The sequence below is a fragment of the Cervus canadensis genome, chromosome 21 (genome assembly GCF_019320065.1).
Source record: "Cervus canadensis isolate Bull #8, Minnesota chromosome 21, ASM1932006v1, whole genome shotgun sequence".
Lineage (NCBI taxonomy): Eukaryota > Metazoa > Chordata > Mammalia > Artiodactyla > Cervidae > Cervus > Cervus canadensis.
In genome coordinates, this window is record NC_057406.1 from 54,387,312 (window position 1) to 54,411,332 (window position 24,021).

General features: G+C 44.2%; 1 protein-coding gene across 3 annotated transcripts in view; it reads left to right on the forward strand.

Annotated features, from left to right (window-relative positions):
* BTBD11 (BTB domain containing 11) overlaps positions 1-24,021 on the forward strand; it is a 315,694-nt gene that overhangs the window by 186,974 nt on the left and 104,699 nt on the right. For all 3 annotated transcript variants that reach the window (XM_043440281.1, XM_043440280.1, XM_043440279.1), the window contains exons 2-3: positions 116-265; positions 13,403-13,607. In XM_043440281.1, coding sequence (XP_043296216.1) covers positions 116-265; positions 13,403-13,607 — 355 coding nt within the window. The remainder of the gene's footprint in view (positions 1-115; positions 266-13,402; positions 13,608-24,021) is intronic.

A 24,021-nucleotide genomic window follows, 5' to 3' on the forward strand; every position in this document is an offset into this window, starting at 1 on the left:
ACTCTGGTGTGGTTTGAGGCTCTGTGTGGGGTTTGAGGGGTTTTGCACCCCTCCTTTGGGTAGCAGAAAAATAACAATCTGTTTTCCTTTCACCCTCTGTTCCCACCACCTGCAGGAGTGCTCTGCCTGCCAGACAGCCTGAACCTTCACCGGGACCCGCAGCGGACCAGCAAGCCGGGAGAGCTGCCCATGTTTAGCCAGTCCGAGCTGAGGACCATCGAGCAATCCTTGCTGGCCACCCGCGTCGGCAGCATCGCAGAACTGAGTAAGTGGATGCTGGTTCCCTCCCTACTCTGTGCCCAAGGGGCTGACTGTGCTCAGGGCAGTGCTCTGTAACCAATCCGGTGACTCCTTTTATTAAGCACCTGCTGTGTACACAGATCAGTGTTGATGGCCGTGGTGAAGGCAAGTGCTCTGGAGTCAGGTAGACTGGTAAAGACTGCTTCTGATGGAGGTCAGCCTCCCACCCTTTTCTAAGCCTCCATTTCCTTTTCTATAAAACAGAGAATATGGTAATACTTCACTTAGAATGTAGTTGCGATGACTCAGCAAGCTGACACCCACCTGGGAGGTCTCTGCAGTCCCTGGCACACGGTAAATGCTGTAAAGACTGTTGATTTCCACAACGGGACCACGTCTGTTCAGAATCCTCCACTGGCTCCCCATCTGATCCACAGGAAAAGCCAAAATCCTCAAAATTGCATCCAGGCTCCCCACCTGCATCCCTCAGACATCTTCCTCCACTTCCTCCCCAGGCCTGCTGAACTCAGTCACACTGGTGACTGTTGTTCCTTGAACATAGCAGACATACCTCAGAGCCTTTGCACACACTGTTCCCTCTGCCTAAACCACTCTCATCCTCCAGATAGCCACATGGCTTATTTCCTCATTACCTTCGAGTCTCACCCAGATGTTACCCCTTAATGAAGTTTTCCCTGGCCACTCTATTTAAAATTATAACACCCTGAGAACCCTGATCCCTCTTCACTGCTTTACCTTTCTCCCCAGCTATTACCCTATGACATGCGCAGTATTTCTTTTTGTTTTTCAGTAACAAGTCCACTGAGATATAATTCCTATCCTGTTCACCTACTTAAAGTGCATCATCATTCAATGGCTTTTAGTGTGTTTCCAAGTTATGCAACCATAACCACAATCAATTTTAGGACATTTTCATCACCCCAGCAAGAAACCTGAGAGCCATTAGCAGTCATTCCCCTCCCTCCTTCCCCCAGACACCCTCAATAGTTGACTCATTAATTTTTTTAATTGTCTGTTTCCTGCTGTTAGAATATTTTCTCACAGAGAGAAGAGGTATTTATTTTGTTCACTGTTGTAACCTCAACACCACGAATACTGCTTGGCGCATAGTCAGTCCTTGGGAAATATGAAAACAGGGAGAGACAGACAGAGAGAGACAGGAAGAGGGAGAGAGAAGGGGCAGAAAGGCGGAGAGAAGAAGGCTGGGGTGTCCCAAGTTTAAGTAATGATTGCTATGCTTCTACACCCTCTAATTCAGGTCTGGGCTGAGTCTGGCCAACCAGAGAAATATAAAACTGTATTTGCTTATGATCCAATTGATCGTCAAATGACACAGTCGTGCGTTAGCTCCAGATGGAACTAGAGTAATGATCATAGAAACGCTAGAGTATGTTAAAGTATGAGGTAGTGTGAAATTCTAGAAAATTCTGAATGATAAAAGACTTCAGGACTCATAAAGCAACTTGTGCCTCTTCCCAAGAATTCCCTGTATACCCAGGACAGTCATCCTACCTTGAGTATATGGCTCGCACCTGTGCAAAGGGAAGCAGTCGCTGATTCGAGCTGAAGGGGCTCCTTATGGTCCCCAGAGCTACTTTCTTGGCACCTGAATTTGGAAATGGTGCTTCCATTCCCATCAAACCCCCAAAGTCGTGAGATGCCTCTGATTACAGAGTCTTCCAGCCACTGGTCAGTTATATGATTGTTCTTAAACTTAAGGATTCTGTGGACCCTGCCTTAGAACAGTACTTTTAAATGCATGAAATAAAGTGTACCAGTTTATAAAGGAAGCTAACCATATTAAAAGACAGTTACCAATATATTTTAGCTAAACTGTGATATAGTCATCATATGTTTTTTATTAGAACATTATAAAACAAGATCTAGCAGCCACTCTGATGACCTATTATTTTGAGGTGGTAATGTGTGTGAATGATATTTTGAGATATCTGCAACAGTTGGAACGGGATAAGGAAAGGTCTACATTTTAACAGCCCCCCAGAGATTCAGATGTAGCTGGTCCAAGCAGATCCCTTGGGGAAACATCTCAAAGAAGAAATGCCATGTTGTTTGGGACTCCACCAATTTCCAGGACATGCCCATGACCTTGGAAAGGCTGATTCTGGCTACAGGGTTGGATCATGTCTACACGGGTGCCACCTGGGAGGAGGCCCCCACATGTTCTCCTCTGGGGCCTCAAAGGTTTGTCCTGAAGTATTTTAAGGGCCCCTCCTAGCACCTGGGCTGGAGCTCTGCTCAATTCCAGTGCTTCTCTTGAAGGAAAGGATTTGCTAAACAAATCTGCACTTCACCTAAGCAGGCAGTCCACAGGAGCAGCTCGTCACGTAAATTGTTTTTAAGGACAATGTGCTCTGTAAATTAAATGCTGTCGTTGCCGCTGAATATTGACTTTCGCATATGAATTGTTGGCACACAAATAGGTGCTGCTAATTATGAATAGGTTCCCTCCGTTCATTAAGTCAGCCCCATTGAATGTGTGTGCAGAAGCATGTTGATAAGCCATGTCGGCGACGGAAAGTAATAAAATTGCCTTCTTTTCTGATCTGACTGTAATTTAGACTGACTTGCTCTATGGTCTGAATCAATACAGCCTTGCCCTGTCTGTGTACATAGAGAGCTGTTCTTCATATTCAAAGGTTACTCTGCCCATACGGATTCCAGAAACCACTGTTGTTCCAGCAATGGCGGGATGGAGAGAGTTTGTTCCCAGCTGTCCCTGCTCTTCTTGAATCGGGCTGCTCGGGGTTGAGGGCAGAGCCCCTGACTATTGCCTTCTTAATAGCCAACAATAATAGATGTTGACCTAGGGATCTATGAAAAATCTACATGGGCTACTTCCAATGTAACCATTATTATCCACATAGATGTGGGAATGAAGGTAAGAAGGGGATAAATAACTTGTCTAAGATTAGCCACACCTGTGAGTTGTTGACTTGAAATTGAATCCAGTTCTCCAGGCAGAGCTTTCATCACTAGACATGACTCCCTGTCTCTGGGGGAAGCCTGGGCATTCCTAGGTGATATGGGTGAACTGTATCTGCCTCTATTATATCAGAACGTTAGTCAGACCTTTGTTCTTCCAGGTCTGAGGATCTAGTTTGCTCTGTACCAGGTATTATGAGTGCTGTCCTCAAAACTAAATTGGAGATGTGAAAATTCACAAAGGTTACCAAGTATTTCACCAGCAGGTAGATGACGGTAGACCCACCCCAACTTCCCCACCCCTCTCACCCTGCCCTTGCCTGCTGAGACTTCTCCCTGTATACGCCCTGCTTCTATCCTCAGGGCATCATATTAAAACCCCAAACTGCCTTCTTCAGTGGCAATGTATAGTGGTGATGTTATGGCTTGGGGCAAAAATACATCCACTATTTCCAGACCACCTACTGTGTGCCAACTGCTTTAAGCACATGAAAGGTATTATTATTCTCATTTTATAGATAAGAAAACTAAGACTTGGAAGGATAAATGTTTTGCCAAAAGCCACACAGCTCATAAGTGGCAGAGTCCCATTTCAAATCATCTTTTCTTTTTCTGCTTTATATGCTGGGTCCAGTTGAGTTCTGCATTCTAAGCACCTGACATATTGCCCTTAGCTTGGGAAATATCTGTTGAATGTCCAATGAATACACGAATGACCCACAGTGCACTAGTCTATGAAACAAAAGCTGAAGAAAATGCTACAGGGGAGGGGAACTCAATGAAATTCTTGTCAAATATTTTGTGTTCTATTGAATTGAATTTTGAACTCAGAGAGCTGGAACTGGAATCTCTGTATGTCAAATTATTTGAAAGTGAAAATGAAAGTAGCTCAGTCTTTGCGACCCCATGAACTGTAGTCCTTGGAATTCTCCAGGCCAGAACATTGGAGTGGGTAGCCTTTCCCTTCTCCAGGGGATCTTCCCAACCCAGGGATCGAACCCAGGTCTCCCACATTGCAGGCAGATTCTTTACCAGCTGAACTGAGCCACTCACATTATTTGAGTGAGAAGCTCAATCAGGAGATCACAAAGGTCCCCAAACTGACACGGACTGGTGATTCTTAACCATGAGCCCTAGGAAATTAGCAAGATAGTACTTAGAGTCCAGTGGGCAGACCAGGCCTCCTTACCTGAACTGGGTCAGTCCATCCCACCTCCAGGGAAAGCAGAGGCCCTGGCTGTGCTCATTTTTGAGTTAACTCGACTCTACGTTTGGTCCCATCCATCCCATATTTGTGTCCTCCAAGACCTTGTTGCAGCTCTTCTGCCCAATGTTCCTTGCCTTGCCCCCAAGCTCCCAATTAACCTGCATTGGACAGCTATTAAGTAGAGTAATTGCTTTCTGTTCTTTAAAGGGGGAAAAAATGAGGGCTTCATTGAAAAATGCCTCTTTCTGTTTTCTTTTTACACTAAACTGTGAACTTGCTGTTCCCACTCAATGTGTTCCTTGAAACAGGACCATTAATTTACAACTGTGCATAAAAAGGGTTTCTGGGTTGTCTCTCCTCAGGGGGGGAAAAAAGCCCTCATTGCTTGGACAAGGGGGCTCTCAAATGTAAATGGGGAAATGGGGTCTTTTCATAAGGCCCTGCTGCCTCTGGCCACTAGAATGCACCTGTGACCCTTTTCTATGGTAAAGTGTCACTGGCCTTAACCTTTCTGTGCCTCAATTTCCTCATCTATAAAATAGGGAATGAGTTGGCTTTGTTCAGTTGCTCAGTCATGTCCGACTCTGTAACCCCACGGACTGCAGCATGCAGGGCTTCCCAGTCCATCACCAACTCCCAGAACTTGCTCAAACTCATGCCCATCGAGTTGGTGGTGCCCAGTCATCTCACCCTCTGTTGTCCCTTTCTCCTCCTGCCTTCAATCCTTCCAGCATCAGGGTCTTTTCCAATGAGTCAGTTCTTCGCATCAGGTGGCCAAAGTATTGGAATTTCAGCTTCGGCATCAGTCCTTCCAATGAATATCCAGGACTGATTTCCTTTAAGATTGACTAGTTTGATCTCCTTGCAGTCCAAGGGACTCTGAAGAGTCTTCTCCAACACCACAGTTCAAAACCATCAATTCTTCAGAAGCAAGGAACAAGCATCTTTTAATTTCATGACTGCAGTCACCATTTGCAGTGATTTTGGAGCCCAAGAAAATTTTGGAGGCAAGTTAAACCACGGTTTATGATGCTGGAGAGTGCCTTGATTTCCTCATCTGTGCTGTGTGACCTAGGTCAAGTAACTTGATCACTCTGATCCCCAGTTTTACCATCTCTGAAAAGAGAGTGATGATACCTCCTAGCCCAGGGTTGTGGGAGGTTCTGAAAACATATCATAGAAAGTGGTAGCTGACTGTGGATGAACAGCAGGGAAGGAATTGAAGGTGCTGTCACAGTGCAGGTTTAGGCAAAAGGAACCCATGTTGGAATATGCAGTCCTTTGTCTTGGGGTGATCACAGTGGCCTGTAGGAAGACAGCTTAGAGGGAACTGCACTGATAACCTGAGTCTAGAAGGCAGAGCTGTTTCCCAAAGGGTAGCAAGGGAGATCGCAGGTAGTACAGAGAACACTTTCTATTTTTAATTGCCATGAATTTTTTATGGGTACTAGAAAAATATTGGTTTTCCTTTTATGACACTGATATAAACTTTCCTTTTTCAATGAATATATTGTGTGAAAGAAGGAGCCAATTTAAAGAAAAATGTTAAGTAAATAAATTTGACCTGCAGCACACAGATATGTGAGAATTCATGATGCTGATTCTCAAATGACTGACATTTGGGAAACCTGATTATAAGCGGATTCTCAAGTAGGTTCCTAGAACCAAACTCTAGCCACCCAAACTCAGTGTAGCTAGTGACAAGAGGGTTTGTTGCTTTGGGTTCATGAATGAAGCTGACGGGGAAGCAGCAGATAGCATATACATAGAGTGGGATTTGAAGTGGAGCTAGTGATTGTAGAATCCCCATGCCAATTTCATCTCCCATGACCAACCCTCATCAGAGACATCCTTTAGGCCTGTGATCCAGAGACTGGGCTGATGACAATGATGGCTGATGGTGATGTAGATAGTTATGATGACGAAGATGATAATGGTGGTCACGATGATGGAAAAAATGGTGCTAATGATGAAGATGACGACGGTGGTGACAATACAAAGTAAAAGATATATGCTGAATCCTTATTGTACATTTAGAATGTGCCCAACCCTATTTCAAGTGCTTTAAGTGATTTATATGATCGCCTCATTAGGTGCTGTTATTATCTCCATTTTCCAAATGAAGAAACCAGTGCTGGGTACTCTCTACATGTTATCAGTTTAATCCACACAACAAGTTCACAAAGGACATAATTATCCCCAAATACAGAGACGTTAACTCACCCAAGATCATGCAGCTGGTCAGTGGCAGGTTGGAGACTCAGACTCAGAGTCTGACTCCAGAAAGCTTGTCCCTAACCACCAAACACACTGCTCCTCCAGGAACAGGGCAATGATTGAGTCATGTGTCTGCCCATTAAGCTCAATAGGGGAAGCAGATGAATGGGCATTTAAAGCATGTCTGAATTAAACACGTAACATGTTAGACTTTATCATCAGGTGTTGTAGGTACACAGAGTAAAGGGCAATTGATTCTGACTGGGGGCATCCTGGAGGGCTCCCTGGAAGAAGTGGCATTTGATCACAGCCTTGAAAGTCTTCAGTAGTTGAGAAGATGAAGGGGAGGTTCCTGTAAGGTGAGAAAACAGCAAGAGAAAAGGCAGGGAGCCTGGAAGTGCAAGGCAAACTGAATGATGCTCTGAGGACACAGTTAGTCCTTCCCAGGGTCTTCCCCAAGCCTTCCCAGGGTCTTGGGGACCTAGAGGGGTGACGTGTGGCCCCAAAACATGGATCCTCTTGTCATCTCCACCCGATTTTGATATTTCTTATTTTGAGCTTTTTTATGAGCACTTTCAAGAAAGACAAAGGGAAAGATGAATGTACCCCAGACTGGCCCTAAATAGGAGGTACTAGAAAGTAAACACCACCTCGCTAAGCTTATTATTCTGATAACACCAAGAAGCACATTCCAAAATTCAAAATTCAGAAATAACAGAAAAGTTGGAAGGGAATACCCACAATCCCTCTAGGCAGAGAAATCCTTGGTCAACGTTTTGCTTTTTTCCCCCTGTTATTTACTCAGTGCATATTTTTAATAACATAATCCTGATCACTCTGTATGCAATTTTGAATTTCACCTTTTTTCCACTTACCATTTTAACACAAAGATATTTTTTTCATTTATTGCAGCTCTCTGTAAACATTTTTAGTAACTGCGTAAGTTTTATCACATACCAGAGTTTACTTAACCATGCTCTGATTTTCAAACATTTGTTTCTTTGTCAAATTTTGGACTCTGTAAATAAGGTTTTGGATAAAAATCCTTGTGCATGAAGATTTTGCTGCATTTTGGATTCCAACCTTGGGACAGAGTCCCAGAAATGGAATTACTGAATCAAAGGAAAGGAGCATTTGTTAACACCTTGGCTACACAATGCCAAATTGCCCCATCATGAACTTGAAGCTGGCCCAGGCTGCAGTGTTCTGTCTCTGTAAAAAGGACTTAGGTCAGTGTAGGGTGACAAGCACAGACATTAGAGTCAGACAGACCCAGGTTTAGAATCTTGTCTCTGCCTTGTGACCTTGAGCCTTGGTTTCCTTATCTGTTAAAACAGGATTTCTTAACCTGGGCATTATTGACTCTTGGGCAAAATTCTTTCTTATGGGGACTGATTTGAACATTGTAGGATGTTTAGCAACATCGCTAGCCTCTACCAACTAGGTACAGTAATAGTCCCCGGGATGTGACACAAGAAATGTCTCCAGATATTGCCAAATGTCCCCTGGGAGGCAAAATCACCCTGCTTGCGGAGCACTGCAGTAAAGCTAAAATAATGTAGTTCAGTTCAGTTGCTCAGTCGTGTCCGACTCTTTGCAACCCCATGGACTGCAGCACGCCAGGCCTCCCTGTCCATCACCAATTCCCAGAGTTTACTCAAACTCATGTCCATTGAGTCGGTGATGCCATCCAACCATCTCATCCTATATCATCTCCTTCTCATCCCACCTTCAATCTTTCCCAGCATCAGGGTCTTTTCAAATGAGTCCATTCTTCGCATCAGGTGGCCAAAATATTGGAGTTTCAGCTTCAATATCAGTCCTTCCAGTGAATATTCGCCGATTTCCTTTAGGATGGACTGATTGGATCTCCTTGTTGTCCAAGGGACTCTCAAGAGTCTTCTCCAACACCACAATTCAAAAGCATCAATTCTTCAGCACTCAGCTTTCTTTATAGTCCAACTCTCACATCCATACATGACTACTGGAAAAACCATAGCTTTGACTAGGTGGACCTTTGTTGGCAAAGTAATGCCTCTGGCTTTTTAATATGTTGTCTATATTGGCCATAGCTTTTCTTCCAAGGAGCAAGCGTCTTTTAATTTCATGCCTGCAGTCACCATCTGCAGTGATTTTGGAGCCCCCCAAAATTAAGTCTGTCACTGTTTCCACTGTTTCCCCATCTATTTGCCATGAAGTGATGGGACCAGATGCCATGATCTTAGTTTTCTGAATGTTGAGTTTTAAGCCAACTTTTTCACTCTCCTCTTTCACTTTTATCAAGAAGCTCTTTAGTTCTTCTTCACTTTCTGCTATAAGGGTGGTGTCATCTGCATATCTGAGGTTATTTATATTTCTCCCAGCAATCTTGATTCCAGCTTGTGCTTCCTCCAGTCCAACATTTCTCATGATGTACTCTGAATATAAGTTAAATAAGCAGGGTGACAATATACAGCCTTGACATACTCCTTTCCCTGTTTGGAACCAGTCTGTTGTTCCATGTCCAGTTCTAACTATTGCTTCTTGACCTGCATACAGGTTTCTCAAGAGGCAGGTCAGGTGGTCTGGTATTCCCATCTCTTTCAGAATTTTCCACAGTTTATTGTGATCCACACAGTCAAAGGCTTTGGCATAGTCAATAAAGCAGAAATAGATGTTTTTCTTGAACACTGTTGCTTTTTTGATGATCCAACAGATGTTGGCAATTTGATCTCTGGTTTCCTCTGACCTTTTCTAAAATCCAGCTTAAAACATCTGGAAGTTCACGGTTCACGTACTGTTGAAGCTGGCTTGAGAATTTTGAGCATTACTTTGCTAGTGTGTGAGATGAATGCAATTGTGCAGTAGTTTGAGCATTCTTTGGCATTGCCTTTCTTTGGGATTGGAATGAAAGCTGACCTTTTCCAGTCCTGTGGCCACTGCTGAATTTTCCAAATTTGCTGGCATATTGAGTGCAGCACTTTCACAGCATCATCTTTTAGGATTTGAAATAGCTCAACTGGAATTCCATCACCTCCGCTAGCTTTGTTCTTAGTGATGCTTCCTAAGGCCCGCTTGACTTTACATTCCAGGATGTCTGGCTCTAGGTGAGTGATGACACCCAAATAACCATGGTTATTTGGGTCATGAACATCTTTTTTGTATAGTTCTTCTGTGTATTCTTGCCACCTCTTCTTAATATCTTCTGCTTCTGTTAGGTCCATACCATTTCTGTCCTTTATTGAGCCCATCTTTGCATGAAATGTTCCCTTGGTATCTCTAATTTTCTTGAAGAGATCTCTAGTCTTTCCCATTCTGTTGTTTTCCTCTATTTCTTTGCATTGATCACTGAGGAAGGCTTTCTTATTTCTCCTGGCTATTCTTTGGAACTCTGCATTCAAATGAGAATATCTTTCCTTTTCTCCTTTGCTTTTCACTTCTCTTCGTTTCACAGCTATTTGTAAGGCCTCCTCAGACAACCATTTTACCTTTTTGCATTTCTTTTTCTTGGGGATGGTCTTGATCACTGCCTTCTGTACAGTGTCACCAATCTCCGTCCACAGTTCTTCAGGCACTCTGTCTATCAGATCTATTCCCTTAAATCTGTTTGTCACTTCCATTGTATAATTGTAAGGGATTTGATTTAGCTCATACCTGAATGGTCTAGTACCCTATAGAACCTTGTGAGTACTAGAGACAATGCATGTGAGGTGCTTTTTCACAGTGCCTGGCAGAGAGTAGATGCTCAATGAACAACAACTGGGCTGTTGTTCACATAGAGTCATGGGACTCCACATTTTCCATTTACAGGTCCCCTTAAGATCTTCCCTGCCCACCTACCCCTAAAAGTGAATTTCCTTCTCTGATTCTTTTTTTAGTTTCTTGCATATATTCTCCTGCTGTGGGAAATGGAGAGAAGGAGGGTCAGACTCTAGGTTAAGGCTTAGCAGACGGCAGAGAAGTGTAGGGAAGTTTAACCCCTCACTACTGTCTGTTTAACCCCTGCATTACTGTCCAGATATTAAGCTTAGTGGATTGTACTCTGGTTAGGTCGTCTTGATGACACCTGAGGACTTTGGCAACATGGAAGTGTTCTTTGCTTTGACAATCAGAGTAAATAGTGACCACTTGGACTTTTGTCTCAAGAAGGACTTTAAAGCTGCATCTCCACTCAGTGGATAAGAGTTCTGTGATTGATTAAGCATGTCTGTCATGGACATGGAAGAGAAAGGGGAGTATTTGCCGTTTTCACCCTCAGCTGAGACCTTATCGCCATAGTCCGGCTCCCACAAAGGGGATGAAAAGTCCTCTTATCAATCTTCTTTTGAGGAAGTAGCCCCTCCCTCAGACAAGAAACGGGAACCTAGAAGGCAGGCCTTGGGCCTTTAGAGAAGAAACTCCTGCCTTTCACTGAGCCTCACTTCCCTAAGTTTGGATTTTAGGTACAAGTGTCTTGTGAAAAGGTACAGCTGGATGGCAGAGAACTGATGGGCTCTGCAGGCCTGGTTTCAGCTGGGTAATGAGGGGTGGGGAATGGGGGAGACAGTCCGTGACCCCCACAAGGAGCTAGGCTGGAGAGGGAGGGTTAAATTCTAGGAGTTAATGTTTCAGTCATGAGTCTGAAGACAGAAAGCCTTCTTATCCAAGGGCCTCTGTCTTGTCTCCTCTATTTTTTCCCTTCAACTGATTGGATGAGGCCCACCCACATTCTGGAGGGTAATCTGCTTTACTCATAATATACTGATATAAATATTAATTGCATGTAAAAAAATAGCTTCACAAATAAGTCAGAAAGAGAAAAACAAATGTAGTTATATTAATGCATATATATGGACTCTAGAAAAAGGATATTAATGAACCTATTTGCAGGGGAGAAATGGAGATGCACATGTAGAGAATGGACTTGTAGGCACAGTTTGGGAAGGAGAGAGTGGGATGAATGGAGAAAGTAGCATCAACATTCATACACTATCAAGTGAAGATGAATAGCTGGTGAGAATTTGCTATGTAGCCCAAGAGAGACCAGTCTGGCTCTCTATGATGACCTGGAGGGACAGGATGCAGGGAGAGGAGGGAGGGTTGGGAGGGAAGGAATATATGTATAATTACAGCTGGTTTGCATTGCCGTATGGCAGAAACCAACACAACATCTAAAAATTTTTTAACATATATTTAAATAAGTTTAAAAAACTAAAAAAAAAAAAAAAAAATAGCATCACAGCAACATTTAGACTAGTGTTTGACCAGATAGCTGGGCACCATAGCCTAGCCCAGCTGACACACAAAATCCACCATCACAAATGTCTTCAAGGAACATCTCCCCAAGTGTGCAACACCTCCCACTGTGGAAGAGATGATTTCTAGAGGGACAGGGGCAGTGTCTTAGATAACACTGGTCATGGGAGTGACGTTTTTCAATTCTATTTTCATTCTAATTGCTTTCAGAGGAAAGGCTCCACTTGATATGAGCCCCTAACAACTCTCTCACTTGCTCTTTGTAACAAAAGAAAGTAGGACCAGAATTCAGGTATAAATTAATTACACTCTTTTTATTGAATTAACTTTCACAATGACCTGGGGGATTGTGACCCCCAGGGATACTGATTTCCCATTTATGGCAGTGACATAATGTTTCTTTTTCAGATATATGTATTCAAAAAACAAAACGAGTCCATCAAAGATTAAGTAAATAATGATACAGGTGGCGCTTGGATACAACTACATTCCTGAAGGTTGCTTACAAGCAACCCACGTTTGAGAAACACAATCTTAGTCAAGCAAAGTCAGAACTTCAGGCCCAGCCAGTCTCCCATAAGAAGATATTCTCTCCACAGCCAACCTGGGAGCATGCAGGTTTGGTTGACGAAGGAGAAAGCTAGTTTTCTTCTAAGAAAGCATGAGAAAGGCCAGAGTGTTCTCAGAGTTTGCCAGTGCTGAGAAAAGTAAAACGTGCCCCTCAAGGAACATGGTTAAGTGCATAGATTCTGGAGCCAGAGTGCTGGGGTTCAAATCCTCCTTCTGCTGTTCATAGCTCTGCCCTGCGGAGAAGTTATTTCACCTCTTTGGGCCTCTGTGTCCTCATCTGTAAAATGGGTTTATAAAGGTGCCTACTTTATAGGGCGTTATGAGAACTCAATGAACTAAAGTGCTCTAACTGTGCTGTCACATAATAGGTGTCATTTCGGACTGAGTTGCTATCATTGGGAATGATGGACAAAGAGAATACTGTATCACAGCGTCCTGAGTGACAAAGGAAGTAGGGTGTGGCATCTGACACAGGGGAGTGGGGGAAATTCCCAAACGGTGTCCTGGAATATAATATATAAGCTGACACCTGGATGATCAGCAGGAGTTAGCCTGGAAAAGAGGAGAGAGAGAATGTTCTAGATAGAGGGAATAACAGTTTATGCCCAGGCTCAGAGCAAAGAAACAGTATAGTCCATTCTGGTGCTTGCAAGAGAGGCAGTACTGGTTACGGCAGAGGATGTGACAGAGGGTGTGTCCCAGATGCAGAAGGCTGGAAGTAGACACGTACAAAGGGCTTTCTGTGCCTTGTTAGAAATTGTGGGTTCCAGAGGGCAGGACTGGGGTTATCGTAGCAGCCCACCATGCTTGAAGCAGCACCCCAAACCTGATAAGCCATTGACAGGTGTGTGGTGAATGAACAAACACTTCCCACGCTGCCTGATGAGACCACTTCCATTGAATGAGGGAATCTCGAGATGAGCATCTCTGCATCTCTTCTCTGTGAGTCTTGGCTGCCTGAAGGATCTGAAATCTTACTTCTGTCCACAGGTGACCTGGTGTCCCGAGCAATGCATCACCTGCAGCCCCTCAATGCCAAGCACCATGGCAACGGCACCCCCCTGCACCACAAGCAGGGGGCGCTCTACTGGGAGCCCGAGGCCCTGTATACCCTTTGCTATTTCATGCACTGCCCGCAGATGGAATGGGAAAATCCCAACGTGGAGCCCTCCAAAGTCAACCTCCAGGTGGAAAGGTAAGACATGTGTTGGCTTTGGATGGCCAGACAGAGAAGCTCCCTTCGGGCCGACACCACTTTGTGGTGGGTGGGTATTGCCTCTGAGGAGGTGCAAGGGTGGGGCTGTGGGTGCAAGGGGCCGGAGCTGCCCAGTTTCCAGAAACTCACTGGAGGTTGGATCTTGTGCCCTGAGGAGTATCTGAGACCTAGGTGCGTGCTAAGTCGCTTCAGTCGTGTCTAACTCCTTGCGACCCCATGGACTGTAGCCCACCAGGCTGCTCTGTCCATGGGGATTCTCCAGGCAAAAATACTAGAGTGGATTGCCATGCCCTCCTCCAGGGGATCTTCCTGACCCAGGGATTGAACCAACATCTCTTATGTCTCCTGCAATGTTAGGCGGGTTCTTTACCACTAGCGCCACCTGGGAAGCCCTGAGACCTGAGTGGGATCTTTGAAATGGGTTTGCATAGGGCTGGTCCAATTGGGGATAAAAGTGGCCTGGGTCAGAAGAGTGGGTCTTCAAATTCCGGAGAGATAAGGGTTTCTGCAGGGCCAGGGGGCTTCCTTGTGAAGGCAGCTTTGGGGGATGCCAGCCCTATGGGTGGGAGATGTCTGTCTTCATTTCATCCTGGCTGTCCTGGGGACTTGAGAGGGAGACTGTAACACCTGCTCAGCCAGGAGTGGGCTTCTCGGGTGCGGAGGAGGCAGTATAGCAAGTCCCATGAGGCAGAATCCTCCTGGCAGAGAAGGAGGGGAGGGCTTCCTGGAAGAGGAAGCTCCCTCTGATCCAGCTTCTGCTGCTCCTCAGCACCATCCGTCCACTCCCCTGTGCCTCAACCTCCCCGTCCATAAACCAGCAGCAACACCAAGTGGTTTCCAGGTTCCCTTCTGCCTGGAAAACCCCAGGATTTTCTGAGGATGGTTTCACCCTGTCAGAGGCAAGGCATCCAAAATGCCATCAGTCCAGAAGGCTGCCTGGACGCATCCCCTCTTCCCACGCGGACAGGTCCAAAAAGCTCATCTCCCCTACGCGTGGGTGCTCAGTTGCTTCTTTCATGTCTGACTCTTTGCGACGCCATGGACTGTGGCCCACCAGGCTCCTCTGTCCATGGGATTCTTCAGGCAAGAATACTAAAGAGAGTTGCCCTCCTCCAATGATCTTCCCAACCAGGGGATGTCTGCGTCTCCTGCATTGTAGGCGGATTCTTTACCCACTGGGCCACCCAGGAAGCCCCGCATCTCCCCCAGCATCTCACAAATCAGGCCCATCCTCCAATGTACACAGGCTTCTTCACTGTAACCACTATAGTAGTGACCCTGTTTATTGAGTGGTTAAAAGAGCTGGCTCTGTGATCCAGACTTGTAGGTTCGAATCCAGGCTCTTCCAATTAAAAGCCAGAGTATCTTGGAAAAGTACCTTTAACCTCCCTGTGCCTCAGTTTCTTCATCTATACCATCTATAAAATAAGAATAAATCCTTCATAGGGCTATTTGAAGACTGAATGCATTGAACAGTGCCCAGCATGTAGTAAATGCTTCATAAACATTCCCTTTTATAAATGTTGGAGATCTTACCACACATAGCTGAACAGCTCCCAGTTTGGGCTCAATGCACTTTTTCTCTGTTAAATGATTCCAAGTGGTTTGAAATGTTCATTGGATGCTCTGATTCTGCCAGAATGGATTGGATTTAATTGGGCTCCTAAACCAAGTCACTTGGCTTTCAGTTAAAGAAGAGGAGAGAGCATGGGTGAGACAGAAATTGCCTCTTTTTTTTTTTTTTTTTTTTTTAAGAATCCCAAGTTAAAAAAAAAAAAAAAAAGAATCCCAAGTTAGCATCAATATTTCAAGCCAGTCTGGAATTAACTTAATCAGGGGATTAGCCACGTCTGCCAGTATCCAGGCCAAATCAGTGGTTCCCTGTGTATATTTTCATGTGCCAAACATACCCAAAGTGGAGAGGTGGCAACATGGTCCCCAGGCAGAAAACAGCCTCAGTCAGACACACCGAGGCTTTGTGTTCTGAGTATGAATCATGATGGCTGGGAGGGTGGAAGCCGTTGGTCTCAGCTTTGGGGTATCTAGTCTTCAGCCCCACCCCAAAAGCCTATAGAATGGGGTAGTTCCTCTGATTCATCTCCTCCCCACACTCTTCAATTTCTGCCTCTATGTAGATGACCCCCTCGTATCTCCAATTAGACATCACCACCTCTGAGCGCCAGAACCTTATGCAACTCAGCCTTCCAGTTTCACTGCCAAGCCTCACACTGGCAGGCTGGATCTTCTCGGGACACCTTATCCTTTTCTGCCCAACACAGCAAGTGTGTGTGTGTGTGTGTGTGTGTGTGTGTGTGTGTGTTTATAGCCTGTGAGCTTTGTGAGGACACAGAACACATCTGTTTTGCTTGTCACTCCGTACCTAATGCCAAAGTCAACCTCTGGTATATATCACAAAGTCAATAATTAGGTGTAGGATGAAAGAATGGACAAATCCATTGATCCAGCTGCCTATGGAACATTTCTGTCAGGAGTGTTCACCACCACCTTAAAACTAAGGCCAACATCTTTCCCCTCAAACCGACTGTTCCTCCTTCCTCCCCAGTCTCCAAGAATGGCATCACCATCAACCTGGTCAAACCAATCAGAAAACTGGGGCTCACCCCACACTCCTTCCTTTCCTCCCCTCCTTCCTATAGCCAGCTAGTCAGCAGGTCTTCCTGAGGCTTTATCTGTGCCATCTCCAGTTCCTCTAATCCAGGGGTCCCCAACCCTGCCCCCACTCCCACATTCATGGCCTGTTAGGAACTGGGTTGTGCAGCAAGAGGTGAGCGGTGGAGAAGCGAACAAAGTTTCACCTGTGTTTACTCCAATGCCCATCCTCATTGCCCACGTTACTGCCTGAGCCCCACCTCTGGTCACGTGAGCAGCAGCAGTAGATTCTCACAGGACCGCAAATCCCACTGTGATCTGTGCATGCGAGGGACCTAGGGTGCACGTTCCTTAGAAGAATCATCCTGAAACCATCCCCCACCCCTGGTCTGCAGGAAAGTCGTCTTCCATGAAACCAGCCCCTGGTTCCAAAAAGGCTGGGACTTCTATTCTAACTCTCCCTCCCCAGATTGCTGCCACACCGCGCGGCCCAGGCCCTCGTTCCCTTTATTGCCGTTGTTGGTTCAGTCTCTGAGTCACATCTGACACTGCATTGCATTTCTAAATGGTCTCCCTGGGTGTGACACTTCATATTCTCTGATCAGCTCCATCCTCATGGCCACCAAACTGAAACTCTAAAATATAAATCTCATCGTGTGACCTACTCCCTGTCCCCAGCTCCACACCATTGCATGGCTCCCATTGTATTTTCTGTTATGTAGTTTCCATCTTCCCTTCTGGAGTCTATTTTCAGAATTCAGAGTGTAGTTGAAGTGACTATTAGTCTGGGGAGACCATCGAAGGGTTGCAAACTTTCTGGAGCAAGTTTTAAAGAGGAATGAGCTGTGAGGGAGAGCCCAGTAGAGAGAACATGTCCTATAGTTTGTCGGAGTCATTTATGTCAATATTTCCATTCTTCCTTGGTTGAACTTTCAGGGGACGACACAAAACACAATGAACTCACCATTTTTTAAGTTCTGTTCGCTTTGGTCTCAGGAAAGTGTATGGATTTGGGAGTCAGATCAACTTTTGGAATCAGATCCAGGCTCTGCTTCTTCCAGTTCTGGGACCTTGAACAAGTCATCTCACCCCTATTGAAACTCTTCTCTTCCACTGAGAATGTGAATAAGACCAGCCTCTTGGGACTGGTGTAAGCCATAAATTAGATATTGTAGCTAAGACATCCAGTGCCACGCTTAGAAGGAGGAGAGCTCCCCTTATCCTGCGAGAGTAGCTGATATTATGCATCTTCTTTTTATTTTTTGGCTCTAAAATGCTATTGTTGTCCCTGAAGAAGCCTGTGTATGATTCCTTCTAGACAAAAAGCTGTTTCTTCCCATTCTGAGCTAGAATAGAGCTGGGTATTTACTAGCATCTGAAAACACAGGGAAGGGCTTCAGAGGAGAGAGGACTCTGTTTTCTGCCAAATGTTTACAGCCGCTTCATACCAAAACTTACTAACCAGACATTTTCAATGGGAGGTAGCATCCTAATTTGGAGCTGTTTTATCTCTTTCTCTCTGTCTCCTTTTCCGCAAAATCAAACAACATTGCTTTCACTATCTATGCTGGCAAAGTCAAGTAAGGTGACGGTGCTTATATGTTTATCATAGTCTCTTCTAAAACAGGAGCTGTATATTGTGTGTTTTTTATCCATGCCCAACAGAAAGTCTGAGACATATTTGATGACTGAAATAAAGATAGTTTTGTGCCTCAAACCATCTCTGCTTGTCAGAAGAGCCTTTCTTGGCTGGAGTATCTGGAACTAGGTCTCCATATACCATTTTCCTCTTTCATGTGGGCATAGCTTTCGAGTTGCTACATTTGTTTTGAATAGTTTCATTTTTCATTGTAGGGTTTTGAAGAAGCTCAGTGCCAGTATAAAATCTCTGTAGTTTAAGTTGTTCCAGAATGTTGGCTACTAATTTTTGAGCTCTGAAATCTCTCACTTTATGTTAAAAAAAAAGAAACTCAGATAAATTTTGTAAGATTATGATTAAGCTATATGTATTTCCCAAACAGTAATGATAAATGTAAACACCTCAATTCTGAGGGTAGGTGTCACATGTAGCTACTACTGTTTTTTAATAGAATCATCTTAAATCTATGACAAGATTTTCCTGCCCTACATCATTACTGGGGTTCAGATGCAGAAGACTTGGGTTCAATCCCTGGGTCAGGAAGAGACACTCGCTCCTCAGAAGGAAAGCTATGACAGACCTAGACAGCAGAGACATCACTTTGCCGACAAAAGTCTATATAGTCAAACCTATGGTTTTTCCAGTAGTCATGTACAGATGTGAAAACTAAACCATAAAGAAGGCTGAGCGCCAAAAGAATTGATGCTTTCAGTAAAGAATTGATGCTTTCAAAGTGTTGTGCTGGAGAAGACTCTTAAGAGTCCCTTGGACTGCAAAGAGATCAAAGTAGTTAATCCTTAAGGAAATCAACCCTGAATGTTCACTGGAAGGACTTATGCTGAAGCTGAAGGTCCAATATTTTGGCTACCTGATGCAAAGAACTGACTCATTGGAAAAGACCCTGATGCTGGGAAAGATTGAGGGCAGGAGGAGAAGGGGACGACAGAGGATGAGATGGTTGGATGGCATCACCGACTCAACGGACATGAATTTGAGCAAACTCCGGGAAATAGTGAAGCACAGAGATGCCAAGTGTGCTGCAGTCCATGGGGTCACAATGAATTGAACACGACTTAGCAACTGAACAACAACAACATCATTACTGGAAATACTAGTGATTCCTAGATGTATTTGGACATGAATGATTTCAGTCATTTGTCACCATAAAATTAAAAAGAGGAGGATAAATAGGAGTGTTTTGTCGCCTGGGTTAGCTGGTAATGCCTGAGAGGAACAGTGATCAGCTTCACATGGAAGACTAGGCATTAGGTACTTTTATTCTACCCCAGTCTCTTGAGGAAACCAACCAAATTTTACACCTAGGCAGTGGCAGTTCTCGCCCCTCTGATAAGCAGAGCTGTGCAAACAGATGTGTCAGACTGTCTACCAGGGAAATCTCAACCACAAACATGAGCCTCCAATCACCAACTATTTGAGGAAAATGAATGGGAGAAACAGAACAGTCTTAACAAACGGAAGAATTTACACTTGAGGAAATAGACTTAACCAAGCAACAGACATTTGAAGCTAACGATATTCAAATACATCTTCCAAGAAACTTTACCAGAAAATCACCACAATACATCAATACATGACAAGTGATATCCAAATGTTAACATATTCCAATGGAAATACCCAAGGTTATGCAAAATTTCTGGCCTTCTGATTGTAACTCTTCCCCATTCTTTCCCATCAAGGAATGTATATCAGAACACAGGTGAGGAAAGTATCCTTGATACAAGCAACGCTATTAGTAGGAATGTTTAGTTGCAAAAGTTGAACCTGCTTAGCAGAAAGAAAACCTCTGGGAGGCCCAGTGTAAGCAGAGGGTTAACAAATCCTTCCCCTTCCTGCATGAGAATTTGACCTTGGGTTAATTCTCTAGCTCTGTTGCCCTGGAAACATGATAAAATTTGCAATATCAATTGTGTTACTAAGCAACATTGCTTATGGTCAAAATGACCCTAGATTGGTACATTAGATCTGGCCTTATAGTACTACAAATACTTAGTAAATATCCAGAGATTTGGGCTTCCTTGAATTCACTGATCCCTATGATAGTGATGTCCCTTTCAAGGACCTTGGAAGCTATTTCTGTGGAGTTGTTATAGGAGATGCTAGGATTCATAAATCAGGGCAATTCTCACAACTACCCAAGTGGATCTTATCTTCTTGCACCTGAGCGTCACCTGGGTAGAAGATAGCTCTGAGATGGCTGGGTGAATTGTTATAAGGCCTCCCAGTAAAAGGAACGTTTGATGTTGTCACGCAGGACAAGAGTGGCTATGATGGTCCCATGAGTCTAAATGTTCAGCAGAGCTTAAGAAGGCTTCTGGTGTGGGACTTCCCTTATGGTCCAGTGGCTAAGGCTCTGCACTCCCAATGCAGGAGACCCAGGTTCAATCCTTGGTCAGGGAACTAGATCCCATATGTTGCAACTAAGACCTGGCACAGCCAAATTAATAAATATTTTTTTAAAGAAGACGACTTCTGGTGGGCACTGAAGCTGGAGAACAGCCTTTGAGGCCACGCAACATGGAACAATGCCCATGTCGCGCCCCAGGACTGCTCATAGCCACAGACGCTGGACCTTCCATCACTGACGCTGGACAGTGGTCACTCCCAGCAGGACCTCTGTCGCCGTCACCCTTGAAGCTAAATGTCTCTGCTACCTCCTTTGTCATGTTCCATTTATGTCACACCACGTGCTTCTGAATCAGTGGAGCCTGGGTCACATCCCCACACAAAGCAGGAGGGGCAACTGGGAACATGAATTTCTACCTTATTGAACCATGAACTTATGATATGGGAAATTCTCCAAACAGTAAGGTCATCAGTGGTTCCAGGCACCCAAAATCTTGACAGAGGGTCACTACACTCTTCTACTTTACTTTTCAAAAAATAAATAACACACAAGTGGATCATTTGCACAGTTCAGTACTTTTGACCATGATTAGCTGCACAGCTCACAACTGATTGGCTTACACACCTCAGGGAATACTCCCCAACATATGGACTCCCTAGGCTGACATCCTAGGAACTTCGATAGCAAGAAGGAAGAGACAGGACTATTTTTTTTTCCTGGCATTCTAAGCAACAATGCAGGATGCCTTTTCCCAAAGGAAGAATGCTACTTTCTCATCTTCCTAAGGGCCGTGATCACATCTGGCACAAAAGTCCCCTAAAATGTACCCCCGGTGCTTGTGGGTCCTGGAGAAATTCAGAAGCAATGGATGAATAGGGACAACCCACAGTGAGAGAACCATGTATTTAGACCTGTTTTCTGCAGGGCTATTTGTGGGCTTGCCTGCAATTCCAACCATTGTATAAATGGTTCTAATGAAAAAAATGCATGTTGAATTCTAAATAATTACCTTAAGAAACAAAGTTTTAAAACATGATCTATGTGTGACATGAGTGTTGCTGCAATTTACTTCATCTGGCCAGGGTAAAGGCAACTCTAATCCCAATATTTTTCAAACTGCAGGTTACAGCCCATTAATGGGCCATTAAATCAATGCAGTACAGAGATTGGCAAACGATACCCCGCAGGCCAAGCTTGGCCCACTGCCTGTTTTTATAAAGTTTTATTGGAACACAGCCAAACTCACTTGTTTACATATTATTTATAGCTTCTTTGGCACTTGTGGTTAGTTGTGACAGAGACCAAATGACCTACCAGGCTGAAAATACTATTTATCCCTTTCTTGAAAAAGTTGCTAGTTCCTTGTGCTGTGGTTGTAACTTGCATTTTTAAAAAACTAAGTAAAATTGAATAAAAAAATAGAGTCGCTTGCCTGGAGGAAGATAACTATACTTCTTGAAACTTTTTTTGTTGTTACTTAACTGGAGTTGATAATCTTGCCAAAGTCATGCAGCTAACACTGCAGAACTAGTCCTTGAACTCTTGGCATCAGGCCCCACTCCGTTTGTCTTTGCTAGTCTGTTTTGCTGTCCATGGATTATGGTTTGAAAGAAATATTTGAAAGCCTCATCCCTAATCTCGAGAATCTTTTTGTAATCTTTATGAATGTTTACAGGATATAAAACTAATACACTTATTAAATAAAATATAAATATACAAAAACTTTGAAGGAGAAACTTTGAGTCACCCATAGTCTCTGCATCCAGGAATAAGCACTGAGACCTTATAGGAAATTTCCTTCCAATCTTAGTTTTCTGTGTATATGCAAAAGTTTTTTGGTTGTTTCACAAAATAAGGACCCAAGGGTAAATGCAGTTTTGTTGATCCGTGTCATTGAATAGACGTCAAAAGCATGACTTTCCAATGGACTGTCCCATCATTGGATATGAAATTTAAAGTCAAGAGAGCTGAGCACAGGCATGTCGAACATGCTTCATGCTCAAGATGATAAAACGAGGCCTAGAGGGACAAGTGTACGTGGAGTCACAAGCATATTTTCAGTGCATTTGCAAAGGCAGTGCCTCCGTGCCTCTGCACATGCTCCTCCCTCTTCTTGGACCACTGTCCCCTCTGCTCCATCATCTCACTTCATCCTTCAAGACTCATTTGAGGCATCACTTCCTCCAAAAATCCTTTCCTATTGTCTGAGGATGCACTGAGTGTCCAGGGCATAGCTCAGTGGATAGCATTTAGTAAGTGCTCAATAAATGCTTGCAGAACTGAATAGAGCTGGGTCTGAAACCTATATGTTCTGGCTATCGGCCCAGAGAGCCGTGTGGCCATTGCCAGCTCACAGCCCTCGGATTGGCGCTGGCTCTACTGCTCACTTGCTCCAGGTTTGTTTCCCTAGCTAGCCACAAAAGTAATCACTGACACGTAACAGGTGATCCATAAATGACCAGGGTTATTATTTACTTCCTTAACCCAGATTGATGTCTTCTTAGATATTTTAAGAGATTTTGACCAGCACTTAGTATGTGGCAGGTCCTGCTCTACATACTTTATGTTATTAACTAATTCAGTCCTTAGAATACCCCTTGAGGCAGGAGCTAGCCTCACCTCTCCCCATTTCACAGATGAGGAAACTGAGGTGCAGTGAGGTTAAATAAGTTATACACTTGGCCAAGTCTATGTGCATGCGTGCTAAGTCACCTCAGTCGTGTCTGACTCTTTACAACCCTATGGACTGTAGCCCTCCAGGCTCCTCTGTTCATGGGATTCTCTAGGCAAGAGAGAATTCTCTAGGCAAGCTGAATTCTTCAGCTCTCTTGAAGTGGGTTTCCATTCCCTTTTCTAGAGGATCTTGCTGACCCAAGGATTGAACCCGCATCTCTTATGTCTCCTGCATTGGCAGGCAGATTCTTTACCATCAGCATACCACCAGCGCCACCTGGGAAGCCCTGGGCAGGTCTGAGAGTATCAGAAACATCAAATGAATGCTGTGTGTCTAGAGGGAAGGAAGCCCTCTCTGTCTCTCTCTCTCTCTCTGGGTGGGGAAAGGAAGGTGAAAGAACAGAAAACAAGACCTTGTTCTGAAGAGTTGTTGGGTGGAACAACAAATTAGACAGTAAAGAAGGTTGAGAGAACCGCCAAGGTATCAGTACTTTCTCCTATAAAAAATGAGGAGCTAGAAGGAATTCTGAGAAGGAAGGTGAAGACCAGAACTACATCTGATACTTCATAAGCCCTCCCTTGGTGGAGGCATAAGGGCGCCTAAAGAAAGGTGATGAACATTTGATAAGCACCTACTATTGTGCCGTGTGCTACGTGAGCAACTTGACTTATAGATTTTAACTGAATCCCTACACTCCACCGTGTGAGGTAAAATGCCTTCATCTACAGGTGAGACTAGTCACTGCTAGTAGGAAAATGCCATTTGGAAGCTTTTTAGGTAATGCTAAGGACCTTCATAGCACATTAATTATACCTCTGGACATTTTTTATTCTGGAGCCATAATACCTGAGTTTATATCTAGGTTCTAATACTTTCTAGCTCTGTGACTTTAACTTAACCACATTACCACTCTGAGCCTCAGTTTTCTTATCTGTAAAATGGGAGCTTCAGAGGGCTGGTGTGAAGCTATCATGTGTTAATATATAGAAAGCAAATAAAATCCAGCATGCATTAGGCTCTTTATAGACAATGGCCATTATTAGTCTCGTAGTCAAGGTGCTTATAACCTAGAGGTATACTGTAGGAGGGCTCCTCAAATTTCAAA